The 21,590-nt window shown below is 37.1% G+C and overlaps 1 protein-coding gene across 3 annotated transcripts; it reads right to left on the reverse strand.

Annotated features, from left to right (window-relative positions):
* Positions 1 to 478: 478 nt before the first annotated feature.
* On the reverse strand, positions 479 to 20,805 carry LOC139959434 (uncharacterized). 3 transcript variants are annotated; one of them, XR_011790114.1, is made up of 15 exons: positions 20,644 to 20,805; positions 16,639 to 17,685; positions 15,767 to 16,003; positions 14,662 to 14,746; positions 12,487 to 13,759; positions 12,034 to 12,089; positions 11,269 to 11,356; positions 10,448 to 10,595; positions 9,190 to 9,327; positions 8,484 to 8,637; positions 7,952 to 8,066; positions 7,320 to 7,453; positions 6,951 to 7,055; positions 3,752 to 4,759; positions 479 to 3,638 (listed from the first exon to the last, which is right to left on the reverse strand). XR_011790114.1 is itself a non-coding variant. In XM_071957051.1 (14 exons), the coding sequence occupies exons 1-14, from the start codon at positions 20,682 to 20,684 to the stop codon at positions 4,553 to 4,555; spliced, it is 3,828 nt and encodes a 1,275-aa protein (XP_071813152.1). In that variant the 5' UTR covers positions 20,685 to 20,805; the 3' UTR covers positions 479 to 4,552. The 3 variants fall into 3 exon arrangements, 1 of the variants encoding a protein (XP_071813152.1); XR_011790108.1 differs by having other exon boundaries at positions 479 to 1,427; positions 2,864 to 4,759; XM_071957051.1 differs by having other exon boundaries at positions 479 to 4,759.
* Positions 20,806 to 21,590: the final 785 nt, after the last annotated feature.

Raw genomic sequence — 21,590 nt, forward strand, 5'->3', positions numbered from 1 at the left:
GACCAAGCATTTGCTTTGCTGTTAATGCCATTAAGAATAAGCAGCCACAATTGCTACCTGTCTCACACAAATGGGACACCCTCCCTCCCTCCCCCCCCTCACAAAACAATTCCCCTTACTGGGAGTTAATGCATCTTCCGTAAGCATGGTGAAGCTTGCAAGACCCAGAACCTTATAGTAGTAATACTGCCCTCCTAAATATATGCCTCCGCCAATTACAGAGACGTTACCCAGACACAAATATTTAATAAGCTGTTCAAACAGCAACATGAATCGACGAATAGAGAATTCCTGACTGTTAAAATCTCAAACCTGAAGATTTGGTAGTTCAACATTAAGTTAAAGACTGATAGAGCATTCATCTCTTGAAAGTGTCAGGATTCACCGTAGAGCAATTGATTCTCCTTCCATACATAGCTCAGAGGTACGAGCAGCACCAGAAAAGTAGACGGAAAGAAAGCAAATATAAAAAGAAAAATTAATTTTCAATTTGTAAAAAAAAAAAATCAATTTATTAACAGCTTTACTCTTCTCTTTTTTCTTTCTTTTTTACTCTGCTCATGACCCAAAATACAAAAGCTGCTTACCTATACTAACAATTTATCATAAAAATATTTAATTAGGAATTGTTATCTGAATCAAACTTAATCACCAGGTTCATGAAATGTGAACAAAAATGTTGGAAAAACAAAATCTCTCTCTTAATTTAATATCTTAATGATCAAAATCTCACAGAAATGAAACAAGTGCTTACAATTTATCGTTATAAAATAACTGAATAATTGGGAATAATTTTGACTACGCAGTACTTAAAAAGAGAAATGTATATACTATTCTACTTTGCCTCAAATAATCACACTTTTCATTTTCTGTTTGTATCTTTCTGAATGGAATGACAATGTTCAAATGTTTAGTCATACCGGCATGACTACACTACGTACAGGCTTGAAGAAAAACGTATTACAGTTAAAAGAATGGACACCATGAACACATCTGATGAAAGCTTGTAGCTTCATCTGTTTCACTAATACCGTATGAATAGTTACACTCTAAGACATGTCACTGTGCTAAAGATTCATAGATATACTATCACAGAGAATGTAGCAAGGCCATCCATCACACAAAAGCAAATGTTAGGATAACTTGGATTATGAAAAATACTTCTTTTTCTTTCCCTTTTCCTAAAGGACCAGTTCTTCCACTGATATGAATACTGACATATTCTGTAGAACCAAACCAAGTGTGTTAACTTCAAAGATATCATTGAAACTTTGCAAGTAATTTACAGAGCCAATGTGGGCGGTTCGACTAAATAGTACATTACCCTTTGATAATACAGGGAGTTGGTAGAGATACCAATCCTTGATCCCTGTTCTATCTCCTTCACCAGACTCGCTTTTGTCCAACACCTCGGACAGTTGACGGAGCTACGGAAAATAGGGTGTTCAGAGAGTTACACTAGTATCATATCGTCTACAGACTCTTTTGGAACTTTTGCATGGACAGTAACAATGAATATAGATATATATATATATATATATATATCTATATATATATCTATATATATATATATATATATCTATATATCTATCTATATATATCTATATATATCTATCTATATATATATCTATATATATATCAATATATATATATATCTATCTATATCTATATATATATCTATATTTATATATATATATATATATATTACCTAGGTTATTTATTTATTTCTCATTTTAGAGAAAACGTTTTCTGGGGTTTTTCTTTCCTCCTCATTTTAGAGGCAAAGTTTTCTGCTTGAAATGGTGACATATGTTTGGAAACAATTAGTTACTCCCTCAGGAGCCCCATTCATAAAATAATTATGGTTTAATAATTCCATCTTAATTATCGATATGGCATCCAAAGCAAAAGCTCCAAAATAGTTTGATAAGGTGGTCAAAATTATCGATGCTTAGAGACATCAAAATATGAAATATCTAGCATAAGAATGGACTCACTTTGTTTCCCTTTTGTCTTACTACAGAATGACAAATGCCAACCAAATGTTTGTTCTAAGAAAGCAACTTGTTTACGAAGGTGACTATTTTCAAGCCCAGTAGTGTTCGATTTCCATCTGGGCAATGAGCGAGAAAATTTCAGTTAATATTGTCTTGGCCAAATTCAGTTTGAATCTGTAACAAAGTGAGTCCATGCAAACAGCAAATATATTTTTGATGAAACAATTCCTCCCCCCCCCCTTCCCCTATGATTTCAAAAGAAATTACTCAGAATGAGACCTGCATTTTCTTGCTGAGAAGTTTAAACCGTTCATGTAGTTTGGTAATACAAATAATACTGAATGAGCCCATAAAAGACAACCTATTTAATTGTTATTTCAATGCATAAATTGTTGCCAACATGAAAGAACAGAAATTAGGTCTGTGGCTACTAAGTATTATTTTGCATGAACACCTGCTACCAAAGTTAAGAACTGTTTAGAAAGCAAGTAACTATATCTGACTAGAATTATTCTGCCTGCCTGTTGAACAAAATTAAAATCACTCTGATGAACCACACAGAGTTCTAGTATGACTACAGCCAGCTCCCAGAGACTACATCAAGAAAAACAAGACAAAGGTTCACACCTTGGACAAATTTACCGACAAACCTTTTGCCCTCGAAATATTAAAACTTTTGAAAAGGAGAGTAAAAAGGAAACTTTTCATTATGAAACATCATATTTTAAACGTTGAAGACCAAGGTGGGATGTTCAGGTCATACCCCCTCAAATTTTACCACCACCACAACTGTGGCTGTATATCATGCCGATCGAATTGAATGCATATAACGGTCTTATCATTTAAGATTTACTTAGGGTGCTCACACATCTTTCCTAACCATGGGCTCATGTAGGCCTTCCCTGGCTGAGTTGAAACCATGGCCTCTGCAACACTCCTGAGAAAAGAAAACAGTAGAAACATCATCGTGTTCTTTTACAACCATTAGTATTCCCATAAAAAAAAAAATATTAAAAATATGGTAAAGTTTATCTTGCAATTAATTGCCATTTATTGATTCACAATTTTGATAATGGTCAAGAAGAATGATAAATTCCAATATTCTCAACTGATGACATATTTGTCTGCTGCTTAGCCTAGTTTGAAGAGAGTGACTATCTATGACATTAAATAATGCCAAACTAGGCAAGTGGAAATGTTTATTTCTGGGATCAATGAACTCATTTGGGATCGGATCTGAGATCACAGAACAAAATCACAGAACAGGGATCAGAGCAGGCATTGCATCTTGGATGACAGATAACCTGAAATGTGATGACAGATGACATATCTGGGATCATAGAACAGACCTGATCCCTGGGATCACAGGGACAGACCTGGGATTAGAGCAGGCCTTGCATCTTGGATGACAGATAACCTGAAATGTGATGACAGATGACAAATCTGGGATCATAGAACAGACCTGATCCCTGGGATCACAGGGACAGACCTGCGATCAGAGCAGGCCTTGCATCTTGGATGACAGATAACCTGAAATGTGATGACAGATGACAAATCTGGGATCATAGAACAGACCTGATCCCTGGGATCACAGGGACAGACCTGCGATCAGAGCAGGCCTTGCATCTTGGATGACATAATCTGAAATGTGATGACAGATGACAAATCTGGGATCATAGAACAGACCTGATCCCTGGGATCACAGGGACAGACCTGGGATCAGAGCAGGCCTTGCATCTTGGATGAGAGATAACCTGAAATGTGATGACAAATGACAAATCTGGGATCATAGAACAGACCTGATCCCTGTTATCACAGGACAGAGATAACATCTGGCATCACAGAATGAACCGTTGATATGGAATCACAGGACAAACCTGAAATCACAAACCTTAAATCTCTGAACCCAAAACAGATCTGATATGTAATACAGAAGACTTAACAACTGGGATCACAAAAGTGATCTGAGGCCACAAAGCCAACCTTGCATCTGGGATCACAGAGTAGGACCAGACATCTGGAACTCCAGAACAGACCTGGGATCAGAGCAAACTTGGGATCAGACCTGTCATCTAATAACAGAAGACTTAACATCTGTGATCACAAAATATACCTAACATATGAGATCATAGAACAGATTTGGGGATCAAAAATTGTACCTGAAGTTGAGAATGGTTTGGACAACACACTTAAAACTATACCCGATCCAGGATCCCTCTTTAATGTACAATTTGATTTTGTTGGCATAAAATCTGTGGATAAAAATTCACAACGTAGTTTCGACAAATTGCAAGTGGATGCAACACTAAAAAAACAACCTGAGAAGACAATACAATCTGATATTACAAATAACTGTTCCTGTTAAAATTCTTGCAAATTAATTCCATAATTGGGAACTTAACAAGAATGTAGTGGGTAACACCTCATGCCTCATGCAATATCTTACATCACTAGCTCATATTTTGTGATCTTTAGTAGGTTATGTGACCACAATACCAACTGGTAGTTGCACTACTCAGGTTATCATCTAACTATATCTCTCTGCATCTAAGAGTTCAGTTCATTTTCTCTTGTATGAAGGGATGCCGAAGGGCCTCGTTTAGGGGTAACCTCTTCCCAGGGTCTAACATTAAACATTTCTCCAAGAGGTCCTTCAGCTGGGCCACCTTCCGGTATTGATTCTCTGGAAGTCTCTGAAAGCCAACAAGTTCCGCCAGAATGTCTTTGGTAGGGTTCACCACGGTCATGACTGTCACCTTCTCCTACAAGAGAGATTGATTAATGATTCATTTATGCTCATTAATCCCATCCAATATGATGTGATGCTTCAAACACTCAAACTGACAGTTAGAACAGTATGTTTCTATCTGATAATGGTTAGGAACTGTTCATACTGTCATTCTGAGTGCATTTGAAGCAGGACATGAGAGGACAGTATAACATGGTATTAGCATTAGAATCAGATAAAGATTAAGAACCATTGTTCATACTGTCAGTATGTTATGACAGGAAAATATCGGGTGGTATTAACATTAGAATCAGATAATGGTTAGGAACTGTTCATACTGTCAGTTTGAGTGCATTTGAAACATGATATGAGAGGACAGTAGAGAGTGGTATTAGCATAAGAATCAGATAAAGGTTAGGAACTGTTCATACTGTCAGTGTGAGTGCTTGGAAGCATGATATGAGAGGACAGTATAGAGTGGTATTAACATTAGAATCAGATAAAGGTTAGGAACTGTTCATACTGTCAGTCTGTGTGTAAAATTGGCTAAACAGTAGAAAATGATATTATAAACAACTAATGTATATTTGACTATTTAATATGTACATTAACACTAAACTTATACAAATCGATAAGTAAACAGAACTTGCAATGTTTGTACACTTATCAAAGATTGGATTTGTTGACAGGGTTCTTCAGGCTCACTAGTTCTTAACTTACTGTTGAAGCATTGCTGCAGTTCTAAAACAGACATTCCCTCTTGGCAAAATGTCACTCTAATCAAATTCACAGCAAAACAAAGGGAGCAAACATGATTGACAAAAAGGCTGCACTATGGAAATAAACACATTTTCAATTATCAGTTTCATTTATTACATTATGACAAGTTTTCTTCGTGCATTGGCCAAAGTATTCAGGAAACAGAGCTGAGAAATGCTATCCAGTAACACAATACATCATAGTAACACAATATATCTATACATAGTAGCAATACTGAGATAAAAATGTCACATTTGAAAGAGAAAAATAGGTCTAGGTTCGACCCCTTCCTCAAGGAGAAGTTCAAATATCAGTAAAGGTGTCTGGTTTGCAAAACAGTGTTGAATTTTGCAACTTTTGAAGTAATTTATGTACAAAAGGTTTGCACTAAATGCCACAATATGGGCAATTTCTTTGTTTTGGCAAATCACCAAAAATATTGGCGATCCTTAAAAACGGATCCGGAAGACCGTATTGAATACCAGGGCTTTGGACTGAATTCAACATGTGCCAAGTCTGCACACTGTCACTTGAATTCAAGATTATGAATAATCAACACTGATTAAGCTGGATGCACAGTTTGAATGAACGCGAAGCATCTCTACTCAACCGCCCTTACAATGAAAATCATGTTCATAGGAGGGCAGTGCGCATGTGCTTAAGGCTTCAACTGATCAAGAATTTTTTAGGTTTGAGGAATATCGGTTTCAGTTTGGGAACCAGACTGGCAGTTGACAGTGTGGGACAGTTTTAACAAATATAACCAATCACAGGGAAATAATTTTTTCATGTGACCTAATTGAGCACCGATCCTTTGACAATAAACGGTAGTTGTGCCTGTTCATCAGTCCATCAGTGTATGTACTAATCAGTTGCAAAGACTATTCACAGCTATTGAAAAATAGCTCATGACAGTCAAGTTGAGTCAAGGCTCAGTCGGTGAAGTGTGCGGCAGGCTTTATATCAACACTATGACAAAGCAACTAGTCCTCCACCAAACTCACCATTATGGCCAATATACATACACACATGCCTGGATTAATTGAACATTACGACACTGATGTACAGCAGAGTTAATGGCTGATATCAATGGCAAAGTTGTTCTTGTTTTTCATTCCGTACGATCAACTAGGGCTTAAATTTACTCTTTTACACAATCAGTGAAACTTCAAAAACGGCTGATTGTAGAATTTTTAATCTTTGATGAAGTTTTTCAATCTTTCAGACCATCTTCATACCATGACTGACATTTCTCATTTATAGCACAGAGGCCATGACTGTTTGCATATTCGTTGAAGTTAATCTAACATAGCATGTTTTACCTTGTTATTTTTCGTCATAAAACTGTTGGTCAAGCCTTATGCTTATTTTTTTAAATGTATGCGAGTGTTATACACAAAAACAGTTTGTAGTCAAAGACTTTTAAAATGGTGAAAAACAAACTCAAGTATGAATGTGCAGCTTACCCTCTCAGTGACCTTGTCCACCTCGACATATTTAAAGTTACAATTGGAATCAAAATGTTTATCCCTGAAAGTCCCCTTCCTGATGATTCTGTGAGGCATTTTACCCTGAAAGTTAAAAAAAACAAAGAAAAAGAAAAAAACTAAGATTTACTAAAAGAAATGGGGACTCTAGAATGTAGAGAAATGACACTGTATTGGATTAAACCTGTGATTTGGGAGTAGCAGACTTAGGAAGTAGTAAACCCGGTTGATATACAGAGATCCAATGGCATGTTATACATATTTGATATGCAATGTGACAGACAGACTCTATCCAGTCTTTCCTATTGTTTCATATTAATTAATATGCATTCAAAGGTAGATACATACCTTCAAGTCCATGAATAGTTTCAGCATGTGGTTGTTTGTTTTGCCGGGAAAGAGAATCTTCCCTGTGTAAAGTTCAAAGATTGTACACGCAGCGCTCCACATGTCACAGGCATAGTCATAGCCCATTCCAATGACTGAAATCAAAAGGGGGGGATAAGATAGTATGGAGACATTTGCTTAACATTGAACATCCCATATAATTATTAATAACATAAAATGAATATCATAGACTTTCTTTTTTTTTAATCTAAGTATTTCATGAGACATACATTTTTAATAGAAACAATCTTCTTTTCAAAATGAGCCACAAAATTAATTAAACAATTAATAAATTTGGGTTGAAACACATCAAGTGAGGAAATGTTAGAGCAATGAAACAGCTTCAGGACTTCACCAAACTCACACCTTTGGCAAAAAAAGAGAGATGCCATAATTGCTACATTCCTGCATAAGTGATAAGAGTTTCCAGTTTCACAACTGCGATCAAATAGCTTTGAAAAACTTGAAAATTGCTACACAGATATGAGATTACCTAAAAATCACAATAATAATAGACGCATATTTGTTGTTTGTAATATGTATCCCACTCATGCTAATGCCATCAAACATTTGTAATGAAAGAATCCACTCACTTATTTCAGGAGCTCTGTAAAATCTACTAACGAGGTAAGGAGTGATATCAGCGTCCGCTGCATGGCAAGCTGATCCAAAATCACAAAGCTTTAGTATTGTTTTGGATTCATTCACCTATCAGAAAATTACAAAAATTTATATTTAAATTTAAAAAATAAAGAAATCGAGACATGAATAAATCACATGCACATATAAATAGAACAACAGAAAGTAAATTCACAATTTTTATTTCTTTAATAAAGATCAGGTGAAACAGTAAAACAGTTGATTTTTGCTTAAAATAAACAAATTTAGTTTGAAACAATTTTGCATTTTTATATTTACTCTCAGAAATGTTTTGAGATGAGAATGCTTACCTTGTCCTTCACTCTGAATGCATGCATTTTACTGCTTGACTTAGCACTGCAGGAGTAATACAATACATTTTCTTGTTTTTATAAAACAACGGCCTTCTAATTCATTCCCATATAAACTCTTCTTTTTTTTCCCCCTTCTTGAATTGGCAAATGTCAATATCTAGACAGAACTCACCAATATATTATCTGGTTTAATATCAGCATGTAGTATACTGCATTTCTTCAGTAACTTTAGAGCTAGGAACAGCTGTTGGGTGTATGACCTCACTGCCTTTATGTGAAGACCTATGTTGTTCCCATACCTTTTCAAAACTTCTCGTAAATTCATGCTAAAAATAGAGACATGAAAAATGAAAAGGATATTGTTATTAGATGAAAATTAATAAACAGGAGACAATGAATATCATCAACATGCTGAAGTAAAGAACACAGCACCAATGGTGAGTAGTTCATCCCCACCCCTCCCCGCCCCCATGACATTGTGCCAGGCAATGACAGATGATCTTATTATAACCTTTGACCTCTAACTCGAGGTCTGTCACAAACTAAATGCTTGGATTACAAAATGCAGTTGATACCTGTGGAATTTCTATGCATTATTAAAATTGATGCCATAAATAATAAATAATATAAATAATCATTCAGTTCCAGCAATGAAGTTACCTAGGAGATCAGAACTAAGCAGTACAAGAAAGCACATTTAGCATTAAACACAATGGCACAGAACGATCCTAAATGACCTTTGGGGTCAACTTCATGACGAGTCAACAGCAATGTGAATATGTGTAAGATGAGAGGTAACATACGTGAGAGGCTCAAAGACCAAACATAAATGATTACCAACAGCAATGTGAATATGTGTAGCATCAGAGGTAACATACCTTAGAGGCTCAAACACCAAACATAAATGGTTACGATGAAAGAAATGCCGGTAGAGTCTGAGGCAATGGTACTTGTCTTCTCTGTCAAAATCGTTACATTTCTTTAAAAATTCCAGTTCCTTCAGACCAGTCTTGTGCCTGCAAGTCAGAAAGATGAAAATTTGCAGTCTTTCCACTAGGATTATGAAGAACTGCACAACAGCTTCAACAGTACTAATAACAACTTTTTATTCTAAAGCTGTTCAAGTTTCCTATCACGCCCTTCAAAAATATTTACTGAGCCATAAGCCAAAGAACACGTCTAAAAACTGTCACAAACTTTGAATATACACATTGGACTTGATTATAGCGGTTGAGGTCAACCTGTAACTTTTAGCTTCCTCACCACAAATGCAGGTTTGAAGCATCTACAATATCAATGGATCCATCTGAGACTAGAAACACAACTTTTAGCAAAATAACACTAAAACATATTGCCATCAACTTGTATCCCATGAAATACATCAATTCATAGACATTATTAATTGTAATTTAATTCATAAACAAGGGCAAGAGATAACCATTGGATGACATCTAAAGGCCAGACAGAGTCAAAGTTTCACTTTGCCTGGTGTGTGCAATGTGCAGTCTAGGCTGATACGATGTCCAAGGCCCTAAGAGTTTACATATATCTCAATTAGTGTAAGATTAAGGAATATTTTTTTTTTACAATGGCTGGATTGAATCATTCTCTGGCCAAATGAGTGCAAGATTGTGTGGGCATATATGTCGCCTCTATTTTGCAGGTTCGATCTGTAACTCTCCTATTGAGTACCCTTGGAATAGCGGGTCTCCTATTGAGTACCCTTGGCATAGCCGGTCTAATATTGAGAACCCTTGGTATAGCAGGTCTCCTATCGAGTACCTTTGACATAGCAGGTCTCCTATTGAGTACCCATGGCATAGGGGGTCTCCTATTGAGTATCCTTGACATAGCGGGGTCTCCTACTGAGTACCATTGACATAGCGGGTCTCCTATTGAGTACCCTTGGTATAGCGGGTCTCCTATTGAGTAGCCTTGGCATAGCGGGTCTCCTATTGAGTAGCCTTGGTATAGCGGGTCTCCTATTGAGTACCCTTGGCATAGCGGGTCTCCTATTGAGTACCCTTGGCATAGCGGGTCTCCTATTGAGTACCTTTGGCATAGCGGTCTCCAATTGAGTACCTGTGGCATAGCGGGTCTCCTATTGAGTACCATTGGTATAGCCGGTATACTTACATGAGCTCATTGTTCCTTATGATTTTAATTGCCACATCTTGGTTGGCCCTGGCGTTATCCCTGGCTCTCACCACATTGCTGAATACTCCATGTCCTGTGTAGCCATACACGGTATACCGTTTGTCCAATATTTCACTAATTCGAACCCCTGAAGGAAAACAAAAATTGACTCTTAATACATTCATCAACTAGAAATGATTGAATTGGGTGATTCCTTGATCACAACCCTCAAAAATTCACTATTATTTCTTCACCTTTGGTAGTAATCAGTCGTTAGAGTTGCTCTATTGAAATATCACTAAAAGAATTCAAAAGTACTCTCCTGGAGGCTAACACCATTTAAACTGTCACAAGACAAGGTAAAGGATTATGGTAGAAAATTTAAAAGGCCTGAAATTGCGACAAAGTATCCAGGCAGGCAGGCAGTAAAATGTCTACTGTGCAATACAATTTATCACTACAAACATTAAGAAACCTGTGCTGTACTGAAATTGTGCACTGAACGTTCACAAAATTCTACATGAGAAATGTCGTTAGTTCTCCATTTCTGTTCCTCTCCTCCTCCCTTCCCTTACCCCTCCCCTAGATACCTGTGACAAGATCCAAAGTCAACCATTTGGGGTTATAATTCACTTTCAAAAGAAAAATTGGTAACTGGTACATGATGACGATTAGATAAATTTTGAAGAGTAATCTGCCAATTTTGAGTGATGGTAATAAAAGTCTGACTTTAGAATATAAAGCATTATTTAGCCATCTTACGGTAATATCATGAATAAAAGTCTGACTTTAGGATATGAAGCAATAATTAGCCATCTTACGGTAATATCCCTCCGCATCATCCCAGTTGTCGTTGAGGTTGGGATTTTCGTTGGCAGTTTTCCCCATTTTCTCAATTCCTGATGGACTCTGTTTATTAGTAAACAAAAGATTGAATTAAGCATTTTTAACTGATAATTAAAGTCAAGCAGATGCTTTATGTGGACTCTTTCTTATCTATATATCTGTCTGTTTATATATATTCATTTTATTCTGCTATTCTACATCTGTTTCTGTCTGCATTAAATAGGTAATAAGAAGCAATCAATCAAAATTACCAATGAAAACTGAAAAGCTATGCAAACGGAATATTTAGAAATGTGGACTAATATATTATATTTTAGCCATAGTAAATGGCCAATGTCACTCCCATAAGAAAATAGTGGCAACTGAAAAGTTGCTGGAATTTGCTAACAATGTTCTATTAGAAAAAAAATGTACGGAGGATCTGGTTATGGAAATTTATGTAATAAAAGTATTTATCCCTTAGTACTTTTAGGTCTGTCCAACAGCTATCCATTGCTAATCGAAGAAATCGTTATTTTAACAAACAGTAAGTTTCCCATTTACTGTGTCAGAAATGAGAAATTACATATATACAGACTGAAATCTGATTGTTTCATTAGAATAAATTTTAGAAATTCCAAATCACCCTTGTTTATTTAACATCCTATACAAATATGACTGACAGAATCAGGAATAAAAATTCAACTTAAAGATTTGTCACATTGAGAAATAACATTAGAAGAAAGTTAAAGAATACTTACACTGTAGTTCTCGTCAAACATATCCATTTCTTTGAACATATCTAGTCCATTCTTTGCTGTTGAGAAAATGAAAGAAATCACTTCTTTTGATAATCACATTTACCAACTCAGGCTTTCAAATAATTGACAGCATAGATGACAAAATGATGTAGCGCCCTCACCCCCTGACCTCACTACAGAATAAAATTATAAGACAAAACTAACAACTGCCATATAGTGTTTACCTAGTTAGTGCCCATTTTGTTACACACATCTGCTAGTAGTTTCATAAGATTTCCTCTGTCTTCCTATGACGAACAATGAGAGAAAGACACAAAAGTTCCCATAATATTTTTCTCATACGATCTTCAGGTAATGAAATTAATATTCAGGTAGATATCATTAAGGCCACAAGAACCATCATTTGTTGATCTAGCCCATAGGATGTGGTGAGTAGACAGATTCATTAATTACCTTTCTTCTCCTCCTCAACCTGGATGTCTGTATCTTTCTCTTCAATCTGGTTGTCTGTTTGTTTCTTTTCCTGTTCATCCTGGGTATCTTTCTGTTTCTCCTCCTCTTCAACCGGGATGTCTGTCTCTTTCTTTGAGTTATCGATCGCCTCTTTGACATCGTTTTTACTCTCATCAGTTGGAGCTTCTTTCATCTCTCCTCCTGCGTCATTGTCTGCATCATTCTGCTTCGGCACTGATTTGTTGTTCTCTTCATCTGCATATTCTTTCTTCTTTTTCAACAGATCATGATCTTTAGCTACTCCATCATCATTATCAGTCTTGGCAGACTTTTCTTTTTCCCTCCTCACCTCCCTTCTTGTCTTTTCCTCATCTCGATCTCTCCTCCTTACTTCGGAATCTCCCCGTTCTTCTCGTCTGGATCGTTCCTGACTCCTGTCTTTACTCCTCCTCCTCCCAGAATCCCTCCTCTTGTCTCTCCAATACCTGTCCTCTTCATCCCTTCTAGATCTGTCGCCATCTCTCCTTTCCCTTCTCTCGTCATCTCTGGATTTTCTTCGTGTGTCTGAGCTTACTCGCTCTGTCTTTTGTGATCTTTCGTCCCTTCTATCCTTGTACCTTCGCTCATGATCCTTTACTTTACTTTCCCTCGACCTATCTTCGTCATCTCTTCCTTTATCTCTCTCCCTTCTGTCTCTCCTTTCTTGCTCTTCATCTCTTACCCTTTTCTTTGACTCTGAATCTTCTCTCTCCGATCGCTTTGCTCTTTCCTCATTCCTTTCTCTCCTACTTTCCTCATCTGTTTTAACCTTCTCTGTCCTCAACTTATCTGCTCCATCTTTTGTTGCTGTTTCTACTTTCTCTTCTTCATCTTCACTATCTTCCTCATCCTCCTCCTCCTCATCCTCCTCCTCGTCCTCCTCATCATCATCATCTTCATCATCCTCACTGCTTTCATTTTCCACTCCCTCCTCATCTCCCTCACCTTCTTCATCTTCTTCATCATCATCTTCATCATCGTCTTCTCCTTCACTAGTTTCCTCTGAGGAAGTACCTGAGCTGGAGCTAGGTGAGGCACTTGCTTTAGGGGTACTGGCAGGTTTGGAGTCCCCCTCAGAATGGTCCCCATCAGATGAATCACTCTCTTTTTTTTCATCTTCCACCTCACTCCCATCTCCTTCATTTCCCTTTTCATCTGTTTGGTTGAAAATTGGTTCCGATGCCTCTGCAGGGAGATTTTCTGGAGTTTCCGCAGGCTTTTGGTCATCAAATTTCTGGTGATGTACAATATCACAAGAGGTAACAGCATAACGCTGGCTAACCAATAAAATTTTACTTTTAACTCTCTCTATACTCACTTCATCTCTCCCTATTAAAAATGTTACTAGGAATTTTTGTGTGTGCAATATTATTTCTAAAACCAAGAATGCCACAATGTGGAAAATACTAGCAAAAGGGCAAAGACTTGTGAAACGAACAATATCTCTTAAGAGTTCTTTTCAAAACAGTGTATTTCCATGACATACACTGTACTCTATACCCCAAAATATTCCTTCCTAACATTACTCTACTCTCTGCATTATTTGACCTTTCTCCTGTCTAACATTATAAACCTGCTGACTATATCATCAGCACCTTGATTCATTGATGTTTTTTTGGTACATTTTTGATATTGCAATTCATTGAATTTGAAATTGATTTATATAAGAAAGAAAAAACCTTTGAACATTTTGTGACTTACTTTGTGAAGATGTTTAAGACTATCCATGAAAACTTTTTTCTTGGTGGCAACATCCAGGTTGTCATGAAAAAATTAATTACTCTCCAATTAACATCTTTAGCTTGTCATACATTGATCAATGGCGATCTTGTGTTGAGTAATGCTCAATAGGTTTGGTTTTCTAGAAAGTTAGGGACCATACCCGATGGGGTGCATAAAATACATGTGTAGTTAAGCTGTGTCAGATGTCAAACATTGACACTGACTAGGAAGTTACCGACTGATCCAAAGATCAATAAGATGCTAACCTACAGAGCTATGATGTTAGCTGGTACAGGAGACGGTTCAAAAGTATACGTTGCAAGACCAATTAAAGCTATGTATATATACTGAATGTAAACCGTCTGATTTTTTGAGAGTAGTTGTGTATTGCTCGAGGAGTCTCAAGTCACTCACCTCCAGAAGCTCTTGTCTCTGTTTGCGTCGTTTAGCAATGATAGCTTCTTCATCCTCTTCTGATTCAATATCAAAGTCTTGCAGTCTGCAACATGAAAACAGAAGGGTAATATGATTAAGTACTTTACTATGAATATTTATGAGCGTCACCTCCAAGGTTACACATTGCCGTATTCTCTTCTTCAACGCTGGCAATCTCCCGCATAAATTTCTAAGAAACCAGACAACTTTTGATGCCAGTAAAATCCAATTGAAGGAGTAGATAAATCTGTTCTTTCTAGAGGTGGGAAATAATGTTGATTTGGTATTACATATTTTGTACTCTCATAGTGAAATAGGGATTTCATTAATTTGATTGTAGCAATTCAGCAATGCAACGTGTGATAGATATACAGTGGACATTAATATGTGGTAGATATACAGGGAACATTAATTTTTAAAGGATAATCTAGTGGCTGAAGATGATTAACAGAAATGCCATGAATTTTCTGCATCTATAAATCAAAACCATATCCGGCTACAGTAGCACTTTGTATGGCCAAGATATGTTCTTTTGTTGTCAAATTTGGTGGTATTTTTATGAATGCGTTTGGAGTGAATGATCAATGTCAACACAGCAATTCAGTTGAAGAAATGCTTTATAATATTTACCTCACTTATTCACAGAATATAATATTTCCACAACACCATTGATTAATACGTAGAACATTGACAGCGAAACAAACATTACAAACTAGCCAGGTTTCAAGATTTTGTAATAGGAAAGTAAAGCTATTGAAGAGCATTTGCCAATATGACATCACAGACCCCTCCAATGATCCATTCCATTCCAGGAAAGAATCCAGGGTTTGGCCAGTCAAAATAAGTTTGATTCATTGAACCGTATCTTGAGTTAGGGACCAGATATATGTATAAAACTATGTATAAAAATTTTCATTTCCATAAAAGTGTCCCATTCTCTGCCACCAGAATATCCACTAAAGTGCTCATCTATTAAGCGATTGCAATATGCACTGTTTAGATGGGTTTAAGGATGCACTAAAATGGAGTGATAGTTATTTCCAGTACAAAAGTATCTACAAAGAACATGACTGTTGTTACTCACTGTTCTTCATCTGATTCCTGTTGAAGGGCAAGACCTTCGGACAGACTACCCTTAAATTTATCCTCTGGGGGTGTCTTGCTCCTGCTTCTCCGTCTTCTACGAACAGGTGAATTGCTTCTCCTACGTCTCCACATATTACGGTTGTTGTACGGTCTACGGCCAAATCTGCCTGGTGAAGTCCTTCCTCCTCTCCTTCTAGGACTTTCTTTCCTCAAACTTTCCAAAGACATAACAGGTCTGTGATTAATAATGAAAAGAAAAGTAACAGGAAATATTGTTAATACCTTACCAGTGGTATACAGATCAACCGACAACTTACCAAGACCACATCAATTGATAAAAACAGTAGGCTGCTAATGTCCACATGAAGAAAAGATATATACATATACTCACTTAAATCAGAAAATAATAAAGTGATCACATTTTCCTGTAGCAGGGTTTGAGGCTGATATATTTGGTTTCTCGTAGAAATAAGGGTAAACAGTTTGGTTCTGTGCAAAACAAACCCCATAAACCTTTGCTTTTGTGTCTCAATTTGAACATTTTGCGCCACAAATGTGACAGCAGATAAATGATTCCCTGGAATTACTATTAGGTGATGAAAGATAAGTGTGGAATTTCAAAGTGTGAGATCACAAATGAGAATGGCCTTGATTAATTTAAAGGTACTGATCTAACATCACACCGTTCTTTAGTATCACTATACAAATGACTTGACAAACATTGAACATAAAGTTTGCATTGAATCATCACTAAGACCATGATGAAAGCAATGTTCAATATATAACTGACTGTCAGATATGACTTCTATATATATTATTTGGGTAAAGTACACAAAGACCTTTTAATGACATATATACAAGGATTTTTACCTGTTCTTTCTAGGCGGAGTTCTCCTACTCTCCCTGGAAGGAGATTTACTTCTTGGTTTTCTGGCAACCTCCTCCTTCCTCCTTCTAAGTCTTTCCGCTCTCTCTCTTTCTCGCTTTTCTTCAAACTTCCTCCTTATTTCCTTCTGCTTTTGCTTCCGGATTTCGTCACGGTTATCTGAAATGATTTCTATGGAGGGTGATCGACTTCGCCTCTTTTTGCTCTGGCTTTGACCGCTTTTATCAGGATGCGACCGCTTCACTTTCTCCCCAGATTTGTCCTTCTGTCGCCGCTTGGACTTCTCCAGCGCATCCGCCTGGGATTTTGGACGAATTGGTAACACCCGCTCTGCATCTTCCGATGGTACTTCACCCTCCTCTTCGTCGACTGAATCTTCCGCAATCTCCACCGTCTCGTCTGCTTTCTGCTGACCACCTTTAGATCTACTTGGACTATCACTGAATAGTTCTGCCTCCAGTTCAGCCTGGAGACGACGCTTTTGTTGTTCCAATTCGTCTAGGTTTATTTCGTCTTCAGTGATTACTTCCTCGTTCGATACAAGTTCAATATCTGAATCCTCAGAGGGCTTGCTCAATTTTTTAGTTTGTCTTCCTTTTCCCTTTTCCTTTGAGCCTTCCGGTTCACGCTGCCGTTTTTCTCGTCCATCGACCCTCTCAATTTTACCCTCCTTGGTGGAATGCTCCTTGTGATCTGACTTATGACGCTTATGCTTTCTTTTATGTCTGTGCCTATGCCCGTCTCTGTTTTCTTTGTCACGATCTTTGTCTTTACCAGGGACCTTATCTTGGTCTCTCCCAATATGTCTATCTTTGTGGTCTGCTTCCTTTAACTGTTCTTTTTCAGTATTATTCGGATCTTTGTGATTCTTGCTACTTTTATGATCTTTGCTGCTATCCTTGTGCTTCTTGTGCTTATGCTTATGCTTATGTTTATGCTTGTGTCTTTTGTGCTCCTTGTTCTTTGTAGTCTCTTCTACTTTATCCTCTTTCGTCAAATCATCTCCTCCTGATCCAGATTCAGATAAAACTCTGGGAAAGAGAATTAAATAGTACCAAAGAGTATTATTTCCTGAACAAAATCTACAAGAAAATGATGATGGATTTTTCATCAAATCATTTCTCAGTTTTGGTTCATTAAACTAGTACGAAATTTGTATGTTTACTTCATTGCCATAACTTGAGTGTGAAATCTTCTCGTTCAAGTCAGGGATGGAACAAATTCATATCCACATAGAATCTACAGAACATACACTGTTTCATTGACATTTACACTTACTTTACCACCAATTTCTGACATACAAAGTCAAAATGATATTTCCCATTCCCAGAGTCCAGGCACCCTACAGGACCTTATCCCAATATTCTCTTGTTACTTGAATGAGAGTGAGCTGGATATTGTATAACATGAAAAACCTCTCTTTTTGTGTAATTCTCTCATCAATCTCTCTTTCCCTCTCCATCTCTCATCCCAGCAAGTGAAAAATATCTTCAATTCCTGGGAATGTTGTTCACCACTAACATTCAATGAAGAAGACTTAGTGTAGTATATACAAAGAATCAAAGCAACTTGGGATACAAAGGATTTTTTATATTCGATATTTGACCGGATTTGCGAGCACAGTAGCTAACAATGCATTTAAGAAATATATAAAATCAGCTTTTTAATATTTTGAAATTTGAATATTTTGAAATTAATAATTTGAAATTTCAATACACTTAAAGGAAACCTGGATTATGCACTTAGATCCCCCACTAGCAAAAAAAACCCACTTTCACTCCCTATCACAATACAGTATTTATTTTCATCCTAAACTATCACACATAGTATCTGCCTGCAAGCCTAACCTGCATTAGAGTAAAGTCAATGTTAGGCTATGCTGCAGCCTATAACAAACTCCTTTTGAACTGCTTTTCATATTATGGTTTGATTTCCTAGTTGCATCATTTAACAGGTGTAAATTTAACATTTGAAAGATGTATTCTTGCTTATATTTCCAGCTCAGGTCAAATGTTGTGATAACATAAAAATATATCCCAATTAATATGAATTGTGATTCACATTGGTATCGTTCGTTCTGATGAAAGTTGTATGTACAAACAGCACCCACTTGTAATGCAACGACCTATGCAGTTAGCGACACAGTTTAGCCAATGGCAATTGGTTCCAATTTCTCTGGTACTATGTACGGATGCCCATAAGCTAATTTCCAATTGCCAACAAACTCTCCAATTGTTGTGAGGTGTAACGCACATTTTATCTAATAGGCTGGTCTGTTGGAGATACAGTAGATTACGAAACAAGGTTTCCACAATTTGACCTCTGGTGACTCCAACCGAATTTGACCAGTGCCACAACATTCAATAGGCTTCTTCCACTCAATGTGGTTCTTCTTCACACAAAATATGAGATTGGTCCAAGTTTCCTCTATGATATATCGTGTTTACAAGGTTTTCACAACTTGACCCCTAGTGACCACTAATGAACTTTGACCTCGACCAAAAACAATACGCTCCTTAATGTGGTACTTCTTCACACAAAATATGAGATTGATCCAATCTTCCCTTCTTGAGATATCGTGTTTACAAGCAATGTATCACACATACTCATCCGCCTGCATAACCACATACAGTAGGTTTACGATTATCATTGAAACCAAAGAAAACTTCAACATTTATATCAAATTTATTCCACCTTTACTACTCTCCTCATGATATAAATATATATTTCAAAGGAAATTTATAGCATTTGTCGTACAAATTGTGTAAGTAACAAGATGTGCGTGGTACAACCTCAATTTTATTTATGAAATGCTGTATTTAGACCCAACAAATTTGTCACTGTTATTCTTCAAGGGCTGGGAATGTCCTCATATATTTGCACTTCTTATCTCATTTCACCTGTTTGTAGTTTACAGTTGTGGCTTCATGTACAACACTGTGCAGTAGGTCGTCCCAAAATATCTTGTTGGTTGACATGACATAGAATTCCAGACTATAAAGTGGAGTTTAACAATGAGCCTTTAATTAGAGTTAGGATTCTAGTTATAGTTATTCCTTTTGCAAGTCTAAAAGGGAGATCTATTTGTTAAAAATCTCCCACTGACTAATATGAATAGAAAGTTAAGGTTATGTATCTAGACCTTTTCAACCCTAACCCCACACTGCTCCCTTCCTTACGCTACAGAAACTTCTGGATTGTGTTGATTTTCAAAATCCAGTCATATTTTGGGGGCTTAATCAAGCAAATCAGGTACAGTATCCAGCTAGATTTGTAATGCCAAATCTGGGATATCCCTACACACAACAAGAAACCTCATCACCAATTCCATAATAATAGGAAAAGGAACATTTGTGTTCTTTAGTTTACCTATATCAATTTTGTTACCCTTTATGAGCAAGGTCAAGGATGAAGCTAAAACCCACCTTTGCAACATAGCCTAGGCCAACTAACAAGTAACATACCAGTATGCCTAGGCCTACACCTAATTGGGCCAAATAAGATTGCACTCTAAATGGGTTTTTTTCTGCATGTTAAATGGTGCCGACACATTCAGCATAGGCTGTCGTCAATTTTACTGTGGCAAAACCAAATGGGCGATAAACTAACACAGTAACAGCAGTAACAGTAAATTCCTGCTAACCTGAATGTAGGTTAGTCTAAAAACAATACCTGACGTTTATTAACCTGTCCCTGATTCATGCTGCGTGAAATGTATTAATAAATTCGCTACACTTAGGGATTGGGTAGGCTAAATACTAAGTCTACGTGTGTAGGCAGTATGACAGTATGAGCATGACACTTGACAGAACTAAGGAAGTGTTTTGCCATGGCTAGGTCACACATGTTGCAACGCTTGTGAACGTTAGGCTACCACAGTACCATGTACAGTTAACAACGGAAAATCGTTTTTCCGACGATATTGCAAACGGTTAGGCCTAAACTGGCTGGATATAATCTCAGGTAATTGAAACATATTTAAAATTTACATTGCTTTCGAATCGTCGACACCACCACTGGCTTCGTCCATACTACTTAATTCGTTTGTCAGGATCAAGTGATGAGAGGTATCTGCGCAACTCTGTTCTTACTAACTGCAATTACCTAAATTGCAATTTTTACTGCAAAGAACATGTTCACACTGCACCAGATACGGTGCGTGCACTGTACTTACAACTTTAACAATACCTATGGAACGCCAAAATGGAGAAAACATGCGGTAACAATTATATTTACAAATCGTTGTCCCCTAAAATGACATAGAATTTTACAAGTCATTATGTGACCCACTCAGGGACGTAGCCAGGGGGGAGCAGGGGGAGCGACTGCCCCCCCTTTCAGTGTCGATTTTTTTTTAAACTGTCGTTTTTTAGCATGGTATTTTGTCAGTGCTCTTTTGATCTTGAATACTCGTCAGCTCCGTTAACTCAATTATAATCTTAGTAACATTCAGGCCTACTGATTCAACTACTTAGTTTAGCAGATACAATTAGCTTAATTTAGCCTATAGCCAATTACAAGCCTACAGTTGGCTACTGCGTAATCAGGCGCGTATCCAGGGCGGGGCGTTGGGGGCGCGCGCCCCCCGGGTAAGAAAAAGAGGAGAGAAAAAAAAAAGAGAAGAAAAAAGGGAAAAGGAGGGGGAAAAAAGAAAAGGAGGAGAGAAAGGAAGGGAAAAGAAAAAGAAAAAAGAGAGAAAAAGGAGAAAAGGAGGGAGTAGAAGATAGCCAAGACTTCGGGAAGAGAAAGAGGAACAGTTATAGTTAAAGCGCTGATCTCTATTATATACACAGGGAAGCCAGTGACAGATCAAGGATTACGGAGGGGGTGTGCGCCTCACCCTACCCCTTACACCGACAACTCCATTTTTGACGTTTCCATTTTTCCTCTCTCACTAATGTATCTGTATAAATACTATATATGGTCTATCATAACG

The sequence above is a fragment of the Apostichopus japonicus genome, chromosome 3, assembly GCF_037975245.1.
Source record: "Apostichopus japonicus isolate 1M-3 chromosome 3, ASM3797524v1, whole genome shotgun sequence".
Lineage (NCBI taxonomy): Eukaryota > Metazoa > Echinodermata > Holothuroidea > Aspidochirotida > Stichopodidae > Apostichopus > Apostichopus japonicus.